This window comes from Lytechinus pictus, chromosome 8, assembly GCF_037042905.1.
Source record: "Lytechinus pictus isolate F3 Inbred chromosome 8, Lp3.0, whole genome shotgun sequence".
NCBI lineage: Eukaryota > Metazoa > Echinodermata > Echinoidea > Temnopleuroida > Toxopneustidae > Lytechinus > Lytechinus pictus.
The window spans coordinates 42228381-42245360 of NC_087252.1; the positions used below are offsets into that span (position 1 = coordinate 42228381).

The 16980-nt window shown below is 44.1% G+C and overlaps 1 protein-coding gene across 1 annotated transcript in view; it reads right to left on the reverse strand.

The window, feature by feature from the left end:
- Window positions 1–327: 327 nt before the first annotated feature.
- LOC129266952 (uncharacterized) overlaps window positions 328–16980 on the reverse strand; it is a 44751-nt gene continuing 28098 nt past the window's right edge. Inside the window, exon 13 of the mRNA XM_064104276.1 lies at window positions 328–592. Within this exon, the coding sequence (XP_063960346.1) occupies window positions 328–592 (265 nt within the window). The remainder of the gene's footprint in view (window positions 593–16980) is intronic.

Here is a 16980-nt window from a genome sequence, read left to right on the forward strand (position 1 = left end):
GGGAATTACCATTATTTTAACAGTTTATGGTTAAGTGAAGTCGGTCCTTTTTGTCAAATCTTTAAAAAAAAATATGAAATATTGTATAATTCAAAAAAAAAGAAAAGAAATAGTGATTGAAGGATATCATCGACTCTGTCATTTGCATATCGCTGAGTTGGGTATTTAACTGTTTTGTAAAAAAAAAAATTAGCGAAATTAAAAAATGCCATAACCTTCTTATTTTAAATCAGATTTCGATGAAATTTGCAGCGTTAATTTTGTGTGATTTTTGTTTCTATTCATTCAAATCAACAATTTTCTGGGGTGGACTTGACCTATAAAATTTCATTTCTTATATTCACATATGAGTCCTCCAAGGTCTGAGTTCTTTAGAGCTGTATCAAGATTCACCATTAATCCACCTCTATTTTTCCATTCCTGCAATACTTCTTTGAAAGCAGCAGTCGAGTCCTGCAAATGTTTGGTCTTTATCTTTTGTGTGTAGTTATAATCAAAGCCCAACTCTTCGCAAAACTCGCTGTATTCTCCATCAGGTAGAAGCCTAGATAACTTTGTGATCTCTCCATTCGTAACTACTCTTCCGGTTGTTCTACAAATGTAAGATATAATATCAAATGTTATGTTCAGGTTTGATTTAAAAAAAAAAAACGATCAAAAAACATAAATTTGTGATTTCGTTTTGTCCTTAGATGAAAGGGAGAGAGATCAGTTTATTTCATTTAATCATTATTATGATATTTGTTCAACTTGTCTACCTCACTTTAAAATGTTTAACGCATCGAGTAATTATGGACTTTCAATAACACATAAGCTACGAGCTCTGCATTGTACAGAGCATTCTTGCCCGCAAGTGATGTCATGACTAATGAGAAAGGATAGCAATACGTTAATTTGCTTTAAGGCAAAACCAAAACAAGAGGGGCCATACAAATAATTGCTTAACGATAAAGAAATAAACGTAACTGGGTTTATTGTTTGCATAATTTTATTTTATTCTATTTTTATTTTTTTTTGGGGGGAGTGAAATAGTTATGAAGTTTTTTGGGGGAGGGGGCAGAAAAGTGTCTGTGGGATGTTATCATGTGTATGTGTGGAGGGAATGACAAAGGAACAGATATGAGCAGTGGTGATAATTGACCGTGGGTGGAACAAGACGGTGTATGGGGTAACATGATTGAGAGTGATTTAGTGTGATGAAGTATGTATGGTGTGTGGGAGTGATGCTTATTGAGTGAGTCTGGGGTGTAATGCTGATTGAGCATGTGTGAGCGTGATGGTGGAATGATGAATTGAGCGCGTTTGCGGGTACGATGATGATTGAGTGTGTATGAGTGTGATGCTGATATAGCCTGTGTAGAACCGAGTGCGGGGTGTGATGATGCTCGCCAATATGTGTGTGTGATGATGATTCAGCATGTGCGGTGTGATGATGATGATGATGATTGGGCGCGTGTGGGTGTGATGACGATTGAGAGTGTGTGGGGTGTGATGATGATTGAGCATGTGTGGGTGTGATGATGATTGAGCATGTGTGGGTGTGATGATGATTTAGCATGTGAGGGTGTGATGATGATTGAGCATGTGTGGGTGTGTTGATGATTGAGCATGTGTGGGTGTGATGATGATTGAGCATGTGTGGGTGTGATGATGATTGAGCATGTGAGGGTGTGATGATGATTGAGCATGTGAGGGTGTGATGATGATTGAGCGTGTGTGGGTGTGATGATGATTGAGCGTGTGAAGGTGTGGTGATGATTGAGCATGTCAGGGTGTGATGATGATTGAGCGTGTGAGGGTGTGATGATGATTGAGTGTGTATGAGTGTGATGCTGATATAGCCTGTGTAGAACCGAGTGCGGGGTGTGATGATGCTCGCCAATATGTGTGTGTGATGATGATTCAGCATGTGCGGTGTGATGATGATGATGATGATTGGGCGCGTGTGGGTGTGATGACGATTGAGAGTGTGTGGGGTGTGATGATGATTGAGCATGTGTGGGTGTGATGATGATTGAGCATGTGTGGGTGTGATGATGATTTAGCATGTGAGGGTGTGATGATGATTGAGCATGTGTGGGTGTGTTGATGATTGAGCATGTGTGGGTGTGATGATGATTGAGCATGTGTGGGTGTGATGATGATTGAGCATGTGAGGGTGTGATGATGATTGAGCATGTGAGGGTGTGATGATGATTGAGCATGTGAGGGTGTGATGATGATTGAGCGTGTGTGGGTGTGATGATGATTGAGCGTGTGAAGGTGTGGTGATGATTGAGCATGTCAGGGTGTGATGATGATTGAGCGTGTGAGGGTGTGATGATGATTGAGCGTATGAGGGTGTGATGATGATTGAGCGTGTGTGGGTGTGATGATTGAGCATGTGTGGGTGTGATGATGATTGAGCATGTGTGGGTGTAATGATGATTGAGCATGTGTGGGTGTGATGATGATTGATCATGTGTGGGTGCGATAATGATTAAGCGTGTGTGGGTGTGATGATGATTGAGCGTGTGTGGGTGTGATGATGATTGAGCATGTGAGGGTTTGATGATGATTGAGCATGTGTGGGTGTGATGATGATTGAGCATGTGTGGGTGTGATGATGATTGAGCGTGTGTGGGTGTGATGATGATTGAGCGTGTGTGGGTGTGATGATGATTGAGCATGTGAGGGTGTGATGATGATTGAGCATGTGTGGGTGTGATGATGATTGAGCATGTGTGGGTGTGATGATGATTGAGCGTGTGTGGGTGTGATGATGATTGAGCATGTGTGGGTTTGATGATTGAGCGTGTGTGGGTGTGATGATGATTGAGCATGTGTGGGTGTGATGATGATTGAGCATGTGAGGGTGTCATGATGATTGAGCGTGTGTGGGTGTGATGATGATTTAGCATGTGAGGGTGTGATGATGATTGAGCATGTGTGGGTGTGATGATGATTGAGCGTGTGTGGGTGTGATGATGATTGAGCATGTGAGGGTGTGATGATGATTGAGCATGTATGGGTTTGATGATTGAGCGTGTGTGGGTGTGATGATGATTGAGCATGTGTGGGTGTGATGATGATTGAGCATGTGAGGGTGTGATGATGATTGAGCATGTGTGGGTGTGATGATGATTGAGCATGTGTGGGTGTGATGATGATTTAGCATGTGAGGGTGTGATGATGATTGAGCATGTGTGGGTGTGTTGATGATTGAGCATGTGAGGGTGTGATGATGATTGAGCATGTGAGGGTGTGATGATGATTGAGCGTGTGAAGGTGTGATGATGATTGAGCATGTGAGGGTGTGATGATGATTGAGCGTGTGTGGGTGTGATGATGATTGAGCGTGTGTGGGTGTGATGATGATTGAGCGTGTGTGGGTGTGATGATGATTGAGCATGTGTGGGTGTGATGATGATTGAGCATGTGAGGGTGTGATGATGATTGAGCATGTGTGGGTGTGATGATGATTGAGCATGTGTGGGTGTGTTGATGATTGAGCATGTGTGGGTGTGATGATGATTGAGCATGTGTGGGTGTGATGATGATTGAGCATGTGAGGGTGTGATGATGATTGAGCATGTGAGGGTGTGATGATGATTGAGCGTGTGTGGGTGTGATGATGATTGAGCGTGTGTGGGTGTGATGATGATTGAGCGTGTGTGGGTGTGATGATGATTGAGCGTGTGAAGGTGTGGTGATGATTGAGCATGTCAGGGTGTGATGATGATTGAGCGTGTGAGGGTGTGATGATGATTGAGCGTATGAGGGTGTGATGATGATTGAGCATGTGTGGGTGTGATGATGATTGAGCATGTGTGGGTGTGATGATGATTTAGCATGTGAGGGTGTGATGATGATTGAGCATGTGTGGGTGTGTTGATGATTGAGCATGTGAGGGTGTGATGATGATTTAGCATGTGAGGGTGTGATGATGATTGAGCATGTGTGGGTGTGTTGATGATTGAGCATGTGAGGGTGTGATGATGATTGAGCATGTGAGGGTGTGATGATGATTGAGCATGTGAGGGTGTGATGATTGAGCGTGTGTGGGTGTGATGATGATTGAGCATGTGTGGGTGTGATGATGATTGAGCATGTGTGGGTGTGATGATGATTTAGCATGTGAGGGTGTGATGATGATTGAGCATGTGTGGGTGTGTTGATGATTGAGCATGTGAGGGTGTGATGATGATTGAGCATGTGAGGGTGTGATGATGATTGAGCATGTGAGGGTGTGATGATGATTGAGCATGTGAGGGTGTGATGATGATTGAGCGTGTGTGGGTGTGATGATGATTGAGCGTGTGAGGGTGTGGTGATGATTGAGCATGTCAGGGTGGGATGATGATTGAGCATGTGTGGATGTGATGATGATCGAGCATGTGTGGATGTGATGATGATTGAGCATGTGTGGGTGTGATGATGATTGAGCATGTTTGGGTGTGATGATTATTGAGCATGTGTTGGTGTGATGATGATTGAGCGTGTGTGGGTGTGATGATGATTGAGCATGTTTGGGTGTGATGATTATTGAGCATGTGTGATGATGATTGAGCATGTGTGGGTGTGATGGTGATTGAGCATGTGTGGGTGTGATGATGATTGATCATGTGTGGGTGTGATGATGATTGAGCGTGTGTGGGTGTGATGATGAATGATTTTTGACAATGATCTCTTTAATAAAGGAATATTTAGCGTTGATCAAATCTTTGATAATGGCCACTTGAAGCCTGTGACTTTTTTTCAAAATCTCGGTATTACCGCAAATCAACTTCTCCAAATAATAGATATTGTGCACGTTATACCAGCAATCTGGGAAAATTATAAAAGTTTAATAAAGTTTAAAAAAATTGATTTGGTAGACTTTGGGATAAGTATGAATATTGGAAAACAGGAAACAGCTCTTGAAGTAATTAAATCAAAAACAATTTACAGCTTGTTTATTACTAAGCTACAAGAGCTATACATGTTAACACTTAAGGATGGTCACAGTGATTTTGATTTTACTGATGTAGACATTTGTAAATTATTTGAATATATCAGGAGTACAACTCTTATAAGAAAACAAAGGGAATTTCAGTTTATGCTTTTACATGGAGCAATATATACAAAAGAGCATTTGATGAGATTTGGTTTCGTGGGAGATAATTATTGTTCGTTTGGTTGTACAAAAACTGAATCGTACTTTCATATACTCATGGATTGCATAAAAGTTAAACCTCTTTGGCAATTTTGTATTGATCATTTTTGTTTAGCTGAATTAAGAACTTTGAATTGGAGGGAAATATTCTTAGGGTTACCTGGAAATTCTTGTAGAATTAAATGTGTCAATTCTGTTATTCTTTTTATTAAATATGCAATTGTTAATTCCAGAGCTGAAGGCCGGGTACCGTCATTTATTAAAATACACAAATATATAACGGGTTGTATAGAAGAAGAAAGACGCCTGGCAACGAAGTCAGGCAAGTTAAGTTTACATTTGCAGAAATGGGATGAACTGAAGGTGAAAAGGGATTTGAATGTGAACAGGTGGGATGTGTCTAGTGTGGTGCGAGTGTGAATCCTGGTGTGTATGTTGATGTGTTTTTTTTCTTTTTACTAGTTCTTTTCAATTTCCCCTTCTCTTGTATCAATATGATTTGCAGGTTTTTTTTCTTTCTGTATCCTATTGCGCCAAAATGTTAAACGTTCATTATGCAGATTTGTATATATTATGTTTGTTTACGTATGCGTGGTATGTGCATGTGTGTATGGGTGTTAAGGTGGGTGTGTGTATGTGTGTATAATTATGTAAAGTTATGTTGAAGCTTGATTTAAAATGGGGTGCAATGATAATACATTTAGGTTGATTTCTGTTCTCTGCAAATCATTTATATAGCCATTTAACATTAATTATTATTGAAATACATAGAGGGTTGGGGACTCAGTTGAGTTATTTCTTTTTCAGATATAAAAGTATAATTTTAAGGAGTTTCATTCCGTCCTCATTTGCTTCAGTTCTTGGTAAATATATATGTACTTTTTTGCATATCCTTGTTGATATGAAATGAAGATTTGTATTTTGTTTTGTATTTATCTGCCGTTTATGTAATTCATTTGAATGAAATCCTTAATAAAAACATATTGAAAAAAAAAAAGTGTGGGTGTGATGATGATTTAGCATGTGAGGGTGTGATGATGATTGAGCATGTTTGGGTGTGTTGATGATTGAGCATGTAAGGGTGTGATGATAATTGAGCATGTGAGGGTGTGATGATGATTGAGCATGTGAAGGTGTGATTATGATTGAGCATGTGAGGGTGTGATGATGATTGAGCGTGTGTGGGTGTTATGATGATTGAGCGTGTGTGGGTGTGATGATGATTGAGCGTGTGTGGGTGTGATGATGATTGAGCATGTGTGGGTGTGATGATGATTGAGCATGTGAGGGTGTGATGATGATTGAGCATGTGAGGGTGTGATGATGATTGAGCATGTGTGGGTGTGATGATGATTGAGCATGTGTGGGTGTGATGATGATTTAGCATGTGAGGGTGTGATGATGATTGAGCATGTGTGGGTGTGTTGATGATTGAGCATGTTTGGGTGTGATGATGATTGAGCATGTGTGGGTGTGATGATGATTGAGCATGTGAGGGTGTGATGATGATTGAGCATGTGAGGGTGTGATGATGATTGAGCGTGTGTGGGTGTGATGATGATTGAGCATGTGAAGGTGTGATGATGATTGAGCATGTGTGGGTGTGATGATGATTGAGCATATGTGGGTGTGATGATGATTGAGCATGTGAGGGTGTGATGATGATTGAGCATGTGAGGGTGTGATGATGATTGAGCATGTGTGGGTGTGATGATGATTGAGCATGTGTGGGTGTGATGATGATTTAGCATGTGAGGGTGTGATGATGATTGAGCATGTGTGGGTGTGTTGATGATTGAGCATGTGTGGGTGTGATGATGATTGAGCATGTGTGGGTGTGATGATGATTGAGCATGTGAGGGTGTGATGATGATTGAGCATGTGAGGGTGTGATGATGATTGAGCGTGTGAGGGTGTGATGATGATTGAGCGTGTGAAGGTGTGGTTATGATTGAGCATGTCAGGGTGTGATGATGATTGAGCGTGTGAGGGTGTGATGATGATTGAGCGTATGAGGGTGTGATGATGATTGAGCGTGTGTGGGTGTGATGATTGAGCATGTGTGGGTGTGATGATGATTGAGCATGTGTGGGTGTAATGATGATTGAGCATGTGTGGGTGTGATGATGATTGAGCATGTGTGGGTGTGTTGATGATTGAGCATGTGTGGGTGTGATGATGATTGAGCATGTGTGGGTGTGATGATGATTTAGCATGTGAGGGTGTGATGATGATTGAGCATGTGTGGGTGTGTTGATGATTGAGCATGTTTGGGTGTGATGATGATTGAGCATGTGAGGGTGTGATGATGATTGAGCATGTGAGGGTGTGATGATGATTGAGCGTGTGAGGGTGTGATGATGATTGAGCGTGTGAAGGTGTGGTTATGATTGAGCATGTCAGGGTGTGATGATGATTGAGCGTGTGAGGGTGTGATGATGATTGAGCGTATGAGGGTGTGATGATGATTGAGCGTGTGTGGGTGTGATGATTGAGCATGTGTGGGTGTGATGATAATTGAGCATGTGTGGGTGTAATGATGATTGAGCATGTGTGGGTGTGATGATGATTGATCATGTGTGGGTGCGATAATGATTGAGCGTGTGTGGGTGTGATGATGATTGAGCGTGTGTGGGTGTGATGATGATTGAGCATGTGAGGGTGTGATGATGATTGAGCATGTGAGGGTGTGATGATGATTGAGCATGTGTGGGTGTGATGATGATTGAGCGTGTGTGGGTGTGATGATGATTGAGCGTGTGTGGGTGTGATGATGATGATTAAGCATGTGTGGGTGTGATGATGATTTAGCATGTGAGGGTGTGATGATGATTGAGCGTATGAGGGTGTGATGATGATTGAGCGTGTGTGGGTGTGATGATTGAGCATGTGTGGGTGTGATGATGATTGAGCATGTGTGGGTGTAATGATGATTGAGCATGTGTGGGTGTGATGATGATTGAGCATGTGTGGGTGTGTTGATGATTGAGCATGTGTGGGTGTGATGATGATTGAGCATGTGTGGGTGTGATGATGATTGAGCATGTGAGGGTGTGATGATGATTGAGCATGTGTGGGTGTGATGATGATTGAGCATGTGTGGGTGTGATGATGATTGAGCATGTGAGGGTGTGATGATGATTGAGCATGTGAGGGTGTGATGATGATTGAGCGTGTGAGGGTGTGATGATGATTGAGCGTGTGAAGGTGTGGTTATGATTGAGCATGTCAGGGTGTGATGATGATTGAGCGTGTGAGGGTGTGATGATGATTGAGCGTATGAGGGTGTGATGATGATTGAGCGTGTGTGGGTGTGATGATTGAGCATGTGTGGGTGTGATGATAATTGAGCATGTGTGGGTGTAATGATGATTGAGCATGTGTGGGTGTGATGATGATTGATCATGTGTGGGTGCGATAATGATTGAGCGTGTGTGGGTGTGATGATGATTGAGCGTGTGTGGGTGTGATGATGATTGAGCATGTGAGGGTGTGATGATGATTGAGCATGTGAGGGTGTGATGATGATTGAGCATGTGTGGGTGTGATGATGATTGAGCATGTGTGGGTGTGATGATGATTGAGCGTGTGTGGGTGTGATGATGATTGAGCATGTGTGGGTGTGATGATGATTTAGCATGTGAGAGTGTGATGATGATTGAGCATGTGAGGGTGTGATGATGATTGAGCATGTGTGGGTGTGATGATGATTGAGCATGTGTGGGTGTGATGATGATTGAGCGTGTGTGGGTGTGATGATGATTGAGCATGTGTGGGTTTGATGATTGAGTGTGTGTGGGTGTGATGATGATTGAGCATGTGTGGATGTGATGATGATTGAGCATGTGAGGGTGTCATGATGATTGAGCGTGTGTGGGTGTGATGATGATTGAGCATGTGAGGGTGTGATGATGATTGAGCATGTGTGGGTGTGATGATGATTTAGCATGTGAGGGTGTGATGATGATTGAGCATGTGTGGGTGTGATGATGATTGAGCGTGTGTGGGTGTGATGATGATTGAGCATGTGAGGGTGTGATGATGATTGAGCATGTGTGGGTTTGATGATTGAGCGTGTGTGGGTGTGATGATGATTGAGCATGTGAGGGTGTGATGATGATTGAGCATGTGAGGGTGTGATGATGATTGAGCATGTGAGGGTGTGATGATGATTGAGCATGTGAGGGTGTGGTGATGATTGAGCGTGTGTGGGTGTGATGATGATTGAGCGTGTGAGGGTGTGGTGATGATTGAGCATGTGTGGGTGTGGTGATGATTGAGCATGTGTGGGTGTGATGATGATTGAGCGTGTGTGGGTGTGATGATGATTGAGCATGTGTGGGTTTGATGATTGAGCGTGTGTGGGTGTGATGATGATTGAGCATGTGTGGGTGTGATGATGATTGAGCATGTGAGGGTGTCATGATGATTGAGCGTGTGTGGGTGTGATGATGATTGAGCATTTGAGGGTGTGATGATGATTGAGCATGTGTGGGTGTGATGATGATTTAGCATGTGAGGGTGTGGTGATGATTGAGCATGTGTGGGTGTGATGATGATTGAGCGTGTGTGGGTGTGATGATGATTGAGCATGTGAGGGTGTGATGATGATTGAGCATGTGTGGGTTTGATGATTGAGCGTGTGTGGGTGTGATGATGATTGAGCATGTGTGGGTGTGATGATGATTGAGCATGTGAGGGTGTCATGATGATTGAGCGTGTGTGGGTGTGATGATGATTGAGCATGTGTGGGTTTGATGATTGAGCGTGTGTGGGTGTGATGATGATTGAGCATGTGAGGGTGTGATGATGATTGAGCATGTGTGGATGTGATGATGATTGAGCATGTGTGGGTTTGATGATTGAGCGTGTGTGGGTGTGATGATGATTGAGCATGTGTGGGTGTGATGATGATTGAGCATGTGTGGGTGTGATGATGATTGAGCGTGTGTGGGTGTGATGATGATTGAGCATGTGAGGGTGTGATGATGATTGAGCATGTGTGGGTTTGATGATTGAGCGTGTGTGGGTGTGATGATGATTGAGCATGTGTGGGTGTGATGATGATTGAGCATGTGAGGGTGTGATGATGATTGAGCATGTGTGGGTGTGATGATGATTGAGCATGTGTGGGTGTGATGATGATTTAGCATGTGAGGGTGTGATGATGATTGAGCATGTGTGGGTGTGTTGATTATTGAGCAAGTGAGGGTGTGATGATGATTTAGCATGTGAGGGTGTGATGATGATTGAGCATGTGTGGGTGTGTTGATGATTGAGCATGTGTGGGTGTGATGATGATTTAGCATGTGAGGGTGTGATGATGATTGAGCATGTGTGGGTGTGTTGATGATTGAGCAAGTGAGGGTGTGATGATGATTGAGCATGTGAGGGTGTGATGATGATTGAGCATGTGTGGGTGTGATGATGATTGAGCATGTGTGGGTGTGATGATGATTGAGCATGTGTGGGTGTGATGATGATTTAGCATGTGAGGGTGTGATGATGATTGAGCATGTGTGGGTGTGATGATGATTTAGCGTGTGAGGGTGTGATGATGATTGAGCATGTGAGGATGTGATGATGATTGAGCGTGTGAGGGTGTGGTGATGATTGAGCATGTGTGGGTGTGATGATGATTGAGCGTGTGTGGGTGTGATGATGATTGAGCGTGTGTGGGTGTGATGATGATTGAGCATGTGAGAGTGTGATGATGATTGAGCATGTGAGGGTGTGATGATGATTGAGCGTGTGTGGGTGTGATAATGATTGAGCATGTGAGGGTGTGATGATGATTGAGCATGTGAGGATGTGATGATGATTGAGCATGTGTGGGTGTGATGATGATTGAGCATGTGTGGGTGTGATGATGATTGAGCGTGTGTGGGTGTGATGATGATTGAGCGTGTGTGGGTGTGATGATGATTGAGCATGTGAGAGTGTGATGATGATTGAGCATGTGTGGGTGTGATGATGATTGAGCGTGTGTGGGTGTGATAATGATTGAGCATGTGAGGGTGTGATGATGATTGAGCATGTTTGGGTGTGATGATGATTGAGCATGTGTGGGTGTGATGATGATTGAGCGTGTGTGGGTGTGATGATGATTGAGCATGTGTGGGTGTGATGATGATTGAGCATGTGAGGGTGTGATGATGATTGAGCATGTGAGGGTGTGATGATGATTGAGCATGTGTGGGTGTGATGATGATTGAGCATGTGTGGGTGTGATGATGATTTAGCATGTGAGGGTGTGATGATGATTGAGCATGTGAGGGTGTGATGATGATTGAGCATGTGTGGGTGTGATGATGATTGAGCATGTGTGGGTGTGATGATGATTGAGCGTGTGTGGGTGTGATGATGATTGAGCGTGTGTGGGTGTGATGATGATTGAGCATGTGTGGATGTGATGATGATTGAGCATGTGAGGGTGTCATGATGATTGAGCGTGTGTGGGTGTGATGATGATTGAGCATGTGAGGGTGTGATGATGATTGAGCATGTGAGGGTGTGATGATGATTTAGCATGTGAGGGTGTGATGATGATTTAGCATGTGAGGGTGTGATGATGATTGAGCGTGTGTGGGTGTGATGATGATTGAGCGTGTGTGGGTGTGATGATGATTGAGCATGTGAGGGTGTGATGATGATTGAGCATGTGTGGGTTTGATGATTGAGCGTGTGTGGGTGTGATGATGATTGAGCATGTGTGGGTGTGATGATGATTGAGCATGTGTGGGTGTGATGATGATTGAGCATGTGTGGGTGTGATGATGATTGAGCATGTGAGGGTGTGATGATGATTGAGCATGTGTGGGTGTGTTGATGATTGAGCATGTGAGGGTGTGATGATGATTGAGCATGTGAAGGTGTGATGATGATTGAGCATGTGAGGGTGTGATGATGATTGAGCATGTGAGGGTGTGATGATGATTGAGCGTGTGTGGGTGTGATGATGATTGAGCGTGTGAGGGTGTGGTGATGATTGAGCATGTGTGGGTGTGATGATGATTGAGCATGTGTGGGTGTGATGATGATTGAGCGTGTGTGGGTGTGATGATGATATAGCATGTGTGGGTTTGATGATTGAGCGTGTGTGGGTGTGATGATGATTGAGCATGTGTGGGTGTGATGATGATTGAGCATGTGAGGGTGTCATGATGATTGAGCGTGTGTGGGTGTGATGATGATTGAGCATTTGAGGGTGTGATGATGATTGAGCATGTGTGGGTGTGATGATGATTTAGCATGTGTGGGTGTGATGATGATTGAGCATGTGAGGGTGTGATGATGATTGAGCATGTGTGGGTGTGTTGATGATTGAGCATGTGAGGGTGTGATGATGATTGAGCATGTGAAGGTGTGATGATGATTGAGCATGTGAGGGTGTGATGATGATTGAGCATGTGAGGGTGTGATGATGATTGAGCGTGTGTGGGTGTGATGATGATTGAGCGTGTGAGGGTGTGGTGATGATTGAGCATGTGTGGGTGTGATGATGATTGAGCATGTGTGGGTGTGATGATGATTGAGCGTGTGTGGGTGTGATGATGATTGAGCATGTGTGGGTTTGATGATTGAGCGTGTGTGGGTGTGATGATGATTGAGCATGTGTGGGTGTGATGATGATTGAGCATGTGAGGGTGTCATGATGATTGAGCATGTGTGGGTGTGATGATGATTGAACATGTGAGGGTGTCATGATGATTGAGCATGTGTGGGTGTGATGATGATTGAGCATGTGAGGGTGTGATGATGATTGAGCATGTGTGGGTGTGATGATGATTGAGCATGTGTGGGTGTGATGATGATTTAGCATGTGAGGGTGTGATGATGATTGAGCATGTGTGGGTGTGTTGATGATTGAGCAAGTGAGGGTGTGATGATGATTGAGCATGTGAGGGTGTGATGATGATTGAGCATGTGTGGGTGTGATGATGATTTAGCATGTGAGGGTGTGATGATGATTGAGCGTGTGTGGGTGTGATGATGATTGAGCATGTGTGGGTTTGATGATTGAGCGTGTGTGGGTGTGATGATGATTGAGCATGTGAGGGTGTGATGATGATTGAGCATGTGTGGATGTGATGATGATTGAGCATGTGTGGGTTTGATGATTGAGCGTGTGTGGGTGTGATGATGATTGAGCATGTGTGGGTGTGATGATGATTGAGCATGTGTGGGTGTGATGATGATTGAGCGTGTGTGGGTGTGATGATGATTGAGCATGTGAGGGTGTGATGATGATTGAGCATGTGTGGGTTTGATGATTGAGCGTGTGTGGGTGTGATGATGATTGAGCATGTGTGGGTGTGATGATGATTGAGCATGTGAGGGTGTCATGATGATTGAGCATGTGTGGGTGTGATGATGATTGAGCATGTGAGGGTGTGATGATGATTGAGCATGTGTGGGTGTGATGATGATTGAGCATGTGTGGGTGTGATGATGATTTAGCATGTGAGGGTGTGATGATGATTGAGCATGTGTGGGTGTGTTGATGATTGAGCAAGTGAGGGTGTGATGATGATTTAGCATGTGAGGGTGTGATGATGATTGAGCATGTGTGGGTGTGTTGATGATTGAGCAAGTGAGGGTGTGATGATGATTTAGCATGTGAGGGTGTGATGATGATTGAGCATGTGTGGGTGTGTTGATGATTGAGCAAGTGAGGGTGTGATGATGATTGAGCATGTGAGGGTGTGATGATGATTGAGCATGTGTGGGTGTGATGATGATTGAGCATGTGTGGGTGTGATGATGATTGAGCATGTGTGGGTGTGATGATGATTTAGCATGTGAGGGTGTGATGATGATTGAGCATGTGTGGGTGTGATGATGATTTAGCATGTGAGGGTGTGATGATGATTGAGCATGTGAGGATGTGATGATGATTGAGCGTGTGAGGGTGTGGTGATGATTGAGCATGTGTGGGTGTGATGATGATTGAGCGTGTGTGGGTGTGATGATGATTGAGCGTATGTGGGTGTGATGATGATTGAGCATGTGAGAGTGTGATGATGATTGAGCATGTGAGGGTGTGATGATGATTGAGCGTGTGTGGGTGTGATAATGATTGAGCATGTGAGGGTGTGATGATGATTGAGCATGTGTGGGTGTGATGATGATTGAGCATGTGTGGGTGTGATGATGATTGAGCGTGTGTGGGTGTGATGATGATTGAGCATGTGTGGGTGTGATGATGATTGAGCATGTGAGGGTGTGATGATGATTGAGCATGTGAGGGTGTGATGATGATTGAGCATGTGTGGGTGTGATGATGATTGAGCATGTGTGGGTGTGATGATGATTTAGCATGTGAGGGTGTGATGATGATTTAGCATGTGAGGGTGTGATGATGATTGAGCATGTGTGGGTGTGATGATGATTTAGCATGTGAGGGTGTGATGATGATTGAGCATGTGAGGATGTGATGATGATTGAGCGTGTGAGGGTGTGGTGATGATTGAGCATGTGTGGGTGTGATGATGATTGAGCGTGTGTGGGTGTGATGATGATTGAGCGTGTGTGGGTGTGATGATGATTGAGCATGTGAGAGTGTGATGATGATTGAGCATGTGAGGGTGTGATGATGATTGAGCGTGTGTGGGTGTGATAATGATTGAGCATGTGAGGGTGTGATGATGATTGAGCATGTGAGGATGTGATGATGATTGAGCATGTGAGGATGTGATGATGATTGAGCGTGTGAGGGTGTGGTGATGATTGAGCATGTGTGGGTGTGATGATGATTGAGCGTGTGTGGGTGTGATGATGATTGAGCGTGTGTGGGTGTGATGATGATTGAGCATGTGAGAGTGTGATGATGATTGAGCATGTGAGGGTGTGATGATGATTGAGCGTGTGTGGGTGTGATAATGATTGAGCATGTGAGGGTGTGATGATGATTGAGCATGTGTGGGTGTGATGATGATTGAGCATGTGTGGGTGTGATGATGATTGAGCGTGTGTGGGTGTGATGATGATTGAGCATGTGTGGGTGTGATGATGATTGAGCATGTGAGGGTGTGATGATGATTGAGCATGTGAGGGTGTGATGATGATTGAGCATGTGTGGGTGTGTTGATGATTGAGCAAGTGAGGGTGTGATGATGATTGAGCATGTGAGGGTGTGATGATGATTGAGCATGTGAGGGTGTGATGATGATTGAGCATGTGAGGATGTGATGATGATTGAGCGTGTGAGGGTGTGGTGATGATTGAGCGTGTGTGGGTGTGATGATGATTGAGCGTGTGTGGGTGTGATGATGATTGAGCATGTGTGGTTGTGATGATGATTGAGCATGTGAGAGTGTGATGATGATTGAGCATGTGAGGGTGTGATGATGATTGAGCGTGTGTGGGTGTGATAATGATTGAGCATGTGAGGGTGTGATGATGATTGAGCATGTGAGGATGTGATGATGATTGAGCATGTGTGGGTGTGATGATGATTGAGCATGTGTGGGTGTGATGATGATTGAGCGTGTGTGGGTGTGATGATGATTGAGCGTGTGTGGGTGTGATGATGATTGAGCATGTGAGAGTGTGATGATGATTGAGCATGTGTGGGTGTGATGATGATTGAGCGTGTGTGGGTGTGATAGTGATTGAGCATGTGAGGGTGTGATGATGATTGAGCATGCGTGGGTGTGATGATGATTGAGCATGTGTGGGTGTGATGATGATTGAGCGTGTGTGGGTGTGATGATGATTGAGCATGTGTGGGTGTGATGATGATTGAGCATGTGAGGGTGTGATGATGATTGAGCATGTGAGGGTGTGATGATGATTGAGCATGTGTGGGTGTGATGATGATTGAGCATGTGTGGGTGTGATGATGATTTAGCATGTGAGGGTGTGATGATGATTGAGCATGTGAGGGTGTGATGATGATTGAGCATGTGTGGGTGTGATGATGATTGAGCATGTGTGGGTGTGATGATGATTGAGCGTGTGTGGGTGTGATGATGATTGAGCGTGTGTGGGTGTGATGATGATTGAGCATGTGTGGATGTGATGATGATTGAGCGTGTGTGGGTGTGATGATGATTGAGCATGTGTGGATGTGATGATGATTGAGCATGTGAGGGTGTCATGATGATTGAGCGTGTGTGGGTGTGATGATGATTGAGCATGTGAGGGTGTGATGATGATTGAGCATGTGAGGGTGTGATGATGATTTAGCATGTGAGGGTGTGATGATGATTTAGCATGTGAGGGTGTGATGATGATTGAGCGTGTGTGGGTGTGATGATGATTGAGCGTGTGTGGGTGTGATGATGATTGAGCATGTGAGGGTGTGATGATGATTGAGCATGTGTGGGTTTGATGATTGAGCGTGTGTGGGTGTGATGATGATTGAGCATGTGTGGGTGTGATGATGATTGAGCATGTGTGGGTGTGATGATGATTGAGCATGTGTGGGTGTGATGATGATTGAGCATGTGAGGGTGTGATGATGATTGAGCATGTGTGGGTGTGTTGATGATTGAGCATGTGAGGGTGTGATGATGATTGAGCATGTGAAGGTGTGATGATGATTGAGCATGTGAGGGTGTGATGATGATTGAGCATGTGAGGGTGTGATGATGATTGAGCGTGTGTGGGTGTGATGATGATTGAGCATGTGAGGGTGTGATGATGATTGAGCATGTGTGGGTGTGTTGATGATTGAGCATGTGAGGGTGTGATGATGATTGAGCATGTGAAGGTGTGATGATGATTGAGCATGTGAGGGTGTGATGATGATTGAGCATGTGAGGGTGTGATGATGATTGAGCGTGTGTGGGTGTGATGATGATTGAGCGTGTGAGGGTGTGGTGATGATTGAGCATGTGTGG